Raw genomic sequence first — 9,766 nt, 5'->3', positions numbered from 1 at the left:
TGTACCGCTGGCACTTAGCCCTGACTGAGCGCTGCCCCCACGGTTGCACTGACTCGGAACACAATTACCACCTGTTCTGGGAGTGCACCGTGGCTAGGCGGGTCTGGGGCCTTGTTGTTTCCTCTGTCTCCCATAACAGGTTGCTGGCGAGGTCCTCCCTGACGGCTGAGAGCGTCCTCTACGGTCCCCGAGAGGGACTCAAGACCACGGAGCTCCAGCGTCAGTGGGGGATCGTCAATACCATCAAGCAGGTCCTGTGGGAGACGAGGAACATCAAGGTCTACCAAAAAACAACTGTGGACCGGGTCACTCTCCGGAGGAGGACTCAAAACCTCCTCCAGGACGGCGTTTTGGTGGACTTTAGAAAAAACAAGGACCTGGCGAGAGAGAAATGGGGGGTGGACCACTGGAAAGAGCTCATCATATAGTCCACCCCCCCAGGAGGGGCACTTGCTCTGCACACCACCCCGAGCGCACGTACCTTTTTATATACTATTTATTGTATATCTTAAAATAATTATTGTGTTTCTGAGTGTTATTATTGATATATGTATTCTCTTTTTTGCAATTGTCTTTTGTTATCCTTTTGAGTGTTATTATGTTTCGTAATTTTTGTGAATGTCTATGTCTAAATGTGTTTTGGGTTCTGTTTTGATTTTTTAAAAAAGAAAAAGGAAAAAAAAGTAATGTTTTAAAAATGTAAAATGTCAAAAAACCATTAAAGATACATAGTGTTATCACTGGGTGGCATCCTAAATGTCTCCATATTGAGTGTCTAAAAGCTAAAATAGTGAAATTCAGTAGGCCTTTCTTTGTAGACTGCAATTGAGCAATCTTGCAGTTAAATTATGAAATTCTTGAATATAACAAATTTATAAGTTAACACACTTAATTTCAGAAAGCACACAATTTTCATGTAGTTAACCTTGCTATCTGGTGGCAGGTGTTCAGCACTTTCAGCACATAAGTCTGTTACTTTCAATCTACTTATTTAATCAATTTAAAAGACAGGCTACACATTTTTCTGAAGGAATCATCACACAACAGTTCTATTGAGAAATACCATCTGTGGAAAAGATCAACCTACTATTCATGAAAATCTGTGTAGCCTACAATGCCATCATAGCATAGAGTGTTTAAAACCATAAAACCACCCCCTTACCAAAAAATAAAATAAAAACTGTGGGCTACATGTGAACTTTCAATATAGGCCAACTAGTCTGACTTTGACTTTGGGACTAAACTGGCTCACATTTTATTTAATAAAACTCAAAGGTAACTCAAACATTGACTGAGCACTGTATGTATGAGTATGAGTGACATACTACAAGTTAAGTATGTCAGTATTATTTCTGCAGCCTACTTGAAAATACTTGGTGTACTAAACGTTGCAAAGAAGTTCAAGTATAAGCCTATGCATATTTTCCTGATGTGAATAATTGTTCAAAAGTGAACTAAGTACACTTTCTTATTTTAAGCAAGTATGCTATATTAGTGTGCTTACAACACTTTATAGTTTATTGTAACTTTATAACTTCATTGTCTAGGTTTCCTTCAGTCTAACACTGGTTATTCAAGTAGTAGGCCTAGATCTATCATATCATATCATGAAACATCCCTGCACCACTCCATTTATCGAATTCAGGGGAAAATCTGTAGTTAAATAAGAAAACTGAAGTGAGCCTCAGCCATGTTTTTTGGTTAATGAAACTGACTGCACAGGCAAAGATATTATTGTTGATAAGGCATTGAAAATGCATGATAATAGCAAAGAGATTGGTGCGCTTACTCCCCCTCCTAAAGACACACTTCTAGCCTGTAGCCCACTGAGCTGCAGCCCCTTTCTTGTCCCAAGACCCTATTCCCGCAAACAGATCCTTCACAGTCAGTCGGTGGGTATAAGTCCCGCCTTCTATGCGTTGTCATTGGTTACTTTCCCCTAGCATTTCCTGTGTCTCAAGGGTTCCTGCAACAGCCATTTGCTTACAAACAACCGCGAAATTTCATGACACGAACCATCTGCAGTAGGAACTTGTTGCCCCTATGTCCGAGGAGTACTTAAAATCAGGATTATAATTCTGTTGTTTGTTTATCGCTGGCGTGCATTAGATTGTTATAACGAGGTCAACAAACGTAAAATGTCATAATCCTGGTAAAATCAGAGTTAGCTAGTAAAGTACTGTTGTTAAATTCCAGTAATCGCATCGTTTTAAGGCAGCTAGCTAGTTGACCTGAATTAGGTTTGAACATGAAAATGATTAAAAATAAACTGAAGAAAAATATGGTAAGTAGCTGGCTAACTTCTACGCATTTGATTGAAATTGGATAACTGCAGCTTTACATTTCTGATCTTTCTCTTGGCTAACGTTACCAGTTCTTTTCAGGTTGGAATGAATGGAGGTCAAAAGAAGATCGCTTCTCTTTTATGCTCCAATCAGGTAAATTTAAAGTAAATGCTAACACGCAAGCCTTCCCCGTCTCATACATTCATTAGCTGCTGGGTGAGCGATTTCTTGTGTCAGCTAAATTGGTTGATTGTCTGAACTGCGGTAAGGCTAACATTAAAACCGCTTGAAGAATTGGATGCATTTAATTTGGTTCCAGATTGGTTTTATTTGTAAGGTTTCTAGACTAATGAAATCTTAAAACTAAAAATGAACATATTAAATCCTGAAAATGCGTTAGGGTACTTGTTGTATTAGTATAAGTTAGATCTAGTTAGTTCTCAAACAATTGTTTGTTACAAACAATCTCTCAGTAAAATCGAGGCTGTTGAAAGCATGTGTTTAAGTTATTTTATAATGATTTCCTTAAACGTATTAACGCAGAGGGTTGGCTCGATATGCCTTCGAGTTTCTCATTATCTACCAAATGGTCAGTTTTAGTGACCAGGTGTCCACATTTTCACCAATTAGGAGCTTATTGATTCGCCTCAGTATTTAATTTGATCAGAATTTTATTTTAACTTCCTTTTACGGAATCGCTTGCAATATTGCAGAACAATGTGAATATGGCACTTTTCTTATTCATGGAATGCAATTTCTGAAATAATGTGGCTTCAGAGACTAAATAATCGCTCAAAATGAAAAGTGTGTAATTAAGAAAAATTTGCATCTGATATTGCAGTTGTAGTTGAAAATGAAAATCAGCATACACGGGGGTCCCAGGGAACCTTGTCAGCTGTTTTTTGTTCCAGCCACAATTGCATTCCCAGAATTGTAACAAGATGTCAATAATTATTCTTCATGTTTAGAGGGATTACTCACCCTCTTAAGCCACAGTATGTAAGAAATAGCTATTAATGCCATGAAGAATAAAAGCCCCATATTCACATCGCTGTATTGAAAAAAAACATAGTGAGGTAAATGATCAAACTGAATTAAAGACTGAGGTGAATCAGCTGGCTTCTAATTAGTGAAAGTGTAGACACTGGGTCAGTAAAACAAACCATTTGGTAGATAATGAGGAATTTAAAGACAAAGCAAATGATAATGAAACCTGCATTGTGTTCACAAGTTTAAAAAATAAATTATGCATGAAATTAAACATGTGTTCGACAGCCTTAACTCGGCAAGAGATTGGCTGGAACGAAAACCAGCATACACAAGGGTCCCACAGGAGTTTGAGAACCACTGCTATAAAGGATTTTCATCTATTTTTAATGCTTTCACCTGAATCCTCTAAATTGTTATTTGTCTACCTGAAATTAGACAAACTTGCTTGTTACAAATTGCTTTAAACTGAGTTTTTGTAGTATTTTATACTTGGTTTTATTTTAGTTCCATAGGTATTTAAGTGTATATTGCTCCTGCACAACTGTTATCTATGTTTATGTTGACCTCAGAGTCCAATGCCCCATCCAAAGGAGAACAGATTTCATGAAGGCTCTGATGTAGCTGTGAAATCCATGCTCCTCAGTCTCCTGGGGGACAGCGATGAAGAAGAGACTGAAAACTTCCCACCCTCTCCGGGGCCGTTGTCTGTACCAGAGACTCCAGAGAGCCAGGCAGGGCCCTCGTGTCCATCGAGGGAGCCTTTGCAGGAGGTGTCATCTCCTGTTTCCCGCTCCTTTTGCTCGGGCCTGAGGCAAGCCAAGAGGGCTGCATCTGGGATTTCAACTCTTCTACCTGGGAAAGCAGGGCAGATGTCTTGGGCTCCAACATCAGCAGGTTTGCAGAACAGTACAACGGCGAGCAGTTCTGTGAAGCGGCTGCTGCAAAGTCCTGAAGAAGCACAGAAAGGGAAAACCAAACGACTCAAAGCGGCTGCAGTAAAGAGGCCCTCCGGCAGCTATGCCACACGTGTCCCTCATCTTGACGACTTCTTGGACGAGTGCTTGAGTGCGATTGGTGGCTCAGCCGGGCAAGCCAAGCAGGAACTGTGCTCCAAGGCCAAAGGCTCAGACATTAAGGCTAGTGAAACTGGACCGACCTGCTTTCAGCATCTTCAGGATAGGAACCTCAAATCCCATGTGATGATGAGGGAAGAAGTGCCTGTACTCGCATCATTTCCAATGAGTAAGGTATCACCCAACTCCCTGAAGCCCACTCAGGTTAAGGCGTCTTGTTGCAGACACAGCTCAGATTATGAGGGGAGAAGGGATTTTACTATCATTTCTGAACATAAGGTGGATGCTGATCTACTGAGCATTTCTGATCAGACTCCTTGGAAACCGAAGACTACCTCACATAGTGTAGTGAAACCCAGAAACTGTGCTAAAGGGGCTAGGGACTTGAGCAGTGGTGGGGGAGGTGATCAGCAGTGCCATCTTGGAAACAAAGGGGGGGTTGGGGGGAAAGGTGGCTGTTTGCGACATGGACTTGGAGAAATTGCTGTGAACGGGTCTGGGGATGACATTGGAGTAATGGAAGACTGCTGGTTTGATGACCACATGGAGCCGAGTCTCAGCAACGAAAAGGAGAAGAAATCTGTGTAAGACATTGTGTAATTTTTAAAAATGTTTATTCATCTTTAGTTTTCAACCTATTTTTATTGAAATTTGAACCTGCACATAGTAACACAAAAAACCCAAAAGCTAATAGGTGGTAATGATGATGTTAGGATAATCATTTGGCCCTCCTTCCACATATGCAGTGCAGTCTTTTGGTGTTTGGACAGTTACACCTTTTTGTTATTTTGGGTCTGTACACCAGCACATGAATAAGAGGTTAAAGTGCAGACTCAGCTTTTTATTTGAGGGCATCCATATCAACTGATTCGTGTTGGAGTTGCAGCCCTTTTTATACATATTTCCCCATTTTAGTGGATCAAAAGAATTTGGACAAATGAGCATAATATTACCAGCGTCTGGATACGTATATGGCTTTTTAGCAAACACTAACCTGGTCATTGTGTTTTTGAGGCTTGTCAGTGGTTTGCATCTTTGGGTGAACTCTGAGTTTATGCTGGTGTAGTCTTTTTCTAAAAAAAAAAAAAAGATGTTTCTTTGCAATAGAAATATTTCTTTGGTCTTGCACAACAATGTTCTTCCATGATCTACCAGGTTGTTTGTTATTGCTGAGCTCACCAGAGCATTCTTGTTTCGTAACAATGGTCCAAACAGTTTATTTTTACAACCAATTAGAAACTTATCCATGTCTAAGAAGACGAGTGTGTATCTTTCTGATCATGGGGATATTTTTGTAGATTCAAAAAATTTCTCCGGATTCTTAAGACCAAGTTCACAAGTGTCATTTGGTTTTGCCTTTTCCAGGAAACAAAAAGGCATTCCAGACCATGTAATCCTGTCTACTGGACTTCACAACAGATATTGGGTTCTAGGGATGCAGGAGGTTGCTGGTCCTCGAAGTTTTCCTGAGAAGCATTTGATTGTCACTGCTTCAAAGACCGCTGTGCCCACAGAGCTCGTCATTTTAAAGGATGACTGGTAAGCTTTATTATTGCAGTCGATTAAAAGTAAATTAATAGCCAAAGCTATAAAAACTTTTCACAAGATTAGCAGGCCAGCAGAGTTAATGCTTGTTGTGTGTATATGAGTAGGCTATATATATCTTGTGTATATATATATATATATATTGTGGAAGTATGTTTTCTTCATTCTTTTAATGTTTTTACATTTCTTCTTATTAAAGATTGTACTGATCAAGAATATATTTAAATGTATGTGATTATGGGATGATCACTGAAGAACAGTAGGTATTCTGTGTTATGTCTAAGAATTTGTAACTAAGGAAAGACAGTGGCCTCCTTGTACACTGATGCATACTACCTAGAGAATCTTTGAACCCCAGTTGCAGGAGGGAAAATTGTAAACATTTACTTAGTGGAATTTTGTAAGTAACTTCTGTTGGGAAACAGTCTTGTGCAGAAGACCTTTGAGTTGCAAGGGAAGAGAAAGGATACTGACCTAGAAAGAACTGATTTGCTATATCTAGTAAATGTATAGATTATATTCTATTAAAATGAATGAATGAAAATCAAAGTAATCACGGCAACGGTAATGATATAAACATAGTTTGTTAGAACATGGTGGTGTGTATATGAGTCAATATTTCATTTGGATTACAGCATGTAGTGAATGCATGTACTTTGGAACTGGAAGATTGAACAATTGTTAACCATGAGGACAAATGCTTGTTATTCAAGTCATGCATATACACTCTGTTAGTGGGTGTAGTGGAATATCTGTCATTGATTAAAATGGAAGATTATACAATAGCTATTGTTAAACTAACTGATGAAACATAAGTTTGACCTAGGCTGGGATTGGTTATTTTAAAGGGAAGATACATCAGGGTAGGAGGAGATCTGGTTGTATAAAAAGGATGTAAAACATAATGCGAGGAAGCTCTCTATAGCCGCGTTTCCACCGCAGGAACTATACCCCGGAACTAGGAACCTTTTGAGGAACTCAGTGCGTTTCCACCGCAGGAACTAGGGTCTAAATTTAGTTCTGGGGGCTTTGTTTTACCCCCCAAAACGTTCCTGCTCGGGGGGTAGTACTTTCCGAAAGTACAGGAACCTTTTGGGTGGAGCTTGCAGCGCTGAACATTTCTGATTGGTCGAGTACTCGTAGCATTTGTGTTGTATTTATTTTCCGCCATTACCCGCCATGTTTGAAAATATGCAGCGGCAAACCAATTTATTTTCATAATAACTTCAAATCAAACTTGTATGTTATGCGGCGCAGTAGCCTACTTTTGGTTATAGCCTGTCAACGTCTTGGAATTATAACGTGTGCTCTTCTGTTCTTTTCTTGCTTTAGTATTCGTTTTATAAAATGCTAAGCATTCGTGCTGGGACAGCATATTACGTAGGCTACAAAAACATTCAAACGGATTAATTCGGTTGCTGAATATTTTCTTCCGGATTTTCTTTGTTAGCCCGTTGTAATTGACTCAAAACGTTTGATACAGTTATGTGAGGTATGCGGTAGTTCTGCATAATTAACATTGGTGATACAGTACAAGCAAACTGGAAATCACCTTCCGCACTTTTTATCCGGGTAAAATAACAGGTTAATTCTAGTAATCTTCCCTTTAGCTTTTTCAGACTGCCGTAATTTTACTCAATTTTACTGCCATTTTTCAATTCCACGAAAAGACCAGGAAGACTATGGACTCATTTATGGTGCATGGTTCGCATCTGGAGGGCACACTTCGCTGCTCGGCTAGCAGTAGCCTAACTTCGAAGGAAAGCAAACAGTGGCTGTACCACTACTAATTTACATTTTCACGCAAGTCCGAGTTTTTGTTCTATTCTTGTCATTTTGCGATTAGCCTATATGGAATTGACGACGAGAAAGTAATAAAACAGCAAATTGTTTACAACGTGTGCATGTTTTCTGCTGTTAATGAATGTGTTTGAGAGGATATATGAAAATCAATAAATACAGAAGTAACCATATATAGTCATTGTTGGTAACCCGTTGTATATAAGTGGAATAAACCCCTCCGGGCTGTCCCAGTTATTAGAAAATAATGTAGGCTACTTCGGTGGTAGTATGGGGTTACAGAAGAAATCATATGACAGATGGACCGACGACAACGTCAGTGGGCTAATTTGCCTAATCTTCGCGGTACTTTAGACCCCGGTGGAAACGCAGACAACCATTGGCTGAAGGAACCTTTTAGTTCCTGGTAAAGTAGTTCCTGGGACTGAAAGTTCCGGGTAATTTTGGTGGAAACGCGGCTATTGTGTCTTTATGGTACTGGAGACCTCCCGTAGGCCTACGTACATGAAAAGGATTATTGATTGAAGAGAATAAAAAGTTATTAGAAGAAATCATAATTTCTAGTCTTTATTCTTGCATCACCGACTCACCCACCGAACCTAAGAAGGGGTTTTCCTCCACAATATATATATATATATATACACAAGATACATATATTCATGTAATAGAACTACTACAAGATGTAACAGTATTTGCTCATGTCTGAGCAAATACTGTTACATCTTGTAGTAGTTCTATTTGCTCATGTCTGAGCAAATACTGTTACATCTTGTAGTAGTTCAATGATAAAAGAATAACTGTTTCTAATACTGTTCAGCTATTATCATGGTCTATTACCAATTACAGTATAGCAGCATTAATAAAAGTTACACAGAGATTAAGTATTTCTTTTTTTTTTTTTTTACATAATTCTTCTGAATATGACTTGGTTGTTTCTGAAATGAAACTACAAGGCAACCAACCGTTACTGTGCTGTGATGATCATGCCATATGTGAAAACGGCATTCACTTTTAAATGGTGATGGCAAATAAGGCTAATATTTCCGTCTATGTTTGTATAGCTTTTCATGCTAAAATTGCCCAACGTTTGCATGACAATGTTGCACAGTGTTGCTCAGGCCGTTATTTTAGCTCAAGTGATAATTGGTTATACCTGAAGATTTATTCTCATCAGCATCGTGTTGATGTGGAGAAATTCAATGAGAGAGTAACTCATTGGATAGGATTGTGGGAATGTGTTTGGTGTTCTGAGGGTAGTGCCAATGAATAGGAGAGCTGAGAGGGGTGAGAATATTTACGTGTGATTTTATTTTTTTGAGTGTGATAGCTGCTGCTTCAATACTCAGTGCTGAAAGCGTCAGTCTTTTATTCTGGCAGTTACTGTAAATAGAACCCATGGTGCTCATAAGTTAACAAGCATCAATACCCCCATCCCTATTGTGTATGGTATCCACCTTGCTCTACCTCAACACTGCTAATATCATATGCGTGCGCTTTTACAGCACTTCATTTCAGGACAAAAGCAGCTGCTTGTACTCTCCCATTTAGTGTTTTTCCAGAAACCTGTCAGTGTCACTTGGTTCTTTCCCATGAACTTAATTTTCAACAGAGCATGTGGCCTTTTAGTTTCTCATTTTTTATACTGAAATAGAACTTGGGTCTCTTATTTGGCTCCTGTGAGGTGAAGATGTAATATTGGCATTAGTGTGGTAATTCTTCTCATTTCTTGCCCTAAGGGAGTCTACTCCTGTTGCTGTTGGCAATATAGTTCACCTGGAGGGAGAATGCATTTCTGCTACCTGGACAATTGACAGGGTGTCAGGGTTCTTGATTCTGATGCCAGACCTGCTGATATCTGGCACCAGCATTGCCAACAGCATCCGCTGCATGAGACGTGCTGTTCTTGGGGAAAGGTTCAAGGTGAGACAATCCAGCTTAATACCACGAGTCCTTCAGCATTTTGCATATTGGGCATTTTTGCTCCCTCAGTAAGTACACTGTATGAAATGTTGAATATTAATTGTCATAATTTTATTTTATATATGCAAGATGTCATTTGTAAACTTTAAAATG

General features: G+C 39.2%; 1 protein-coding gene across 2 annotated transcripts in view; it reads left to right on the top strand.

The window, feature by feature from the left end:
• The first annotated feature begins 1,964 nt into the window (after positions 1-1,964).
• dna2 (DNA replication helicase/nuclease 2) overlaps positions 1,965-9,766 on the top strand; it is a 32,393-nt gene continuing 24,591 nt past the window's right edge. Inside the window, exons 1-5 of one of the 2 annotated variants that reach the window (XM_035398932.1) lie at positions 1,965-2,284; positions 2,385-2,438; positions 3,845-4,932; positions 5,714-5,887; positions 9,430-9,613. In XM_035398932.1, coding sequence (XP_035254823.1) covers positions 2,249-2,284; positions 2,385-2,438; positions 3,845-4,932; positions 5,714-5,887; positions 9,430-9,613 — 1,536 coding nt within the window. In that variant the 5' untranslated portion in view covers positions 1,965-2,248. Of the gene's footprint in view, positions 2,285-2,384; positions 2,439-2,530; positions 2,550-3,844; positions 4,933-5,713; positions 5,888-9,429; positions 9,614-9,766 lie in introns of those variants that run through there. The other variant, XM_035398940.1, reaches the window with a different exon arrangement.

Source organism: Anguilla anguilla, chromosome 2 (genome assembly GCF_013347855.1).
Source record: "Anguilla anguilla isolate fAngAng1 chromosome 2, fAngAng1.pri, whole genome shotgun sequence".
Classification (NCBI taxonomy): domain Eukaryota; kingdom Metazoa; phylum Chordata; class Actinopteri; order Anguilliformes; family Anguillidae; genus Anguilla; species Anguilla anguilla.
This window is presented reverse-complemented; position numbering and strand designations above follow the sequence as displayed.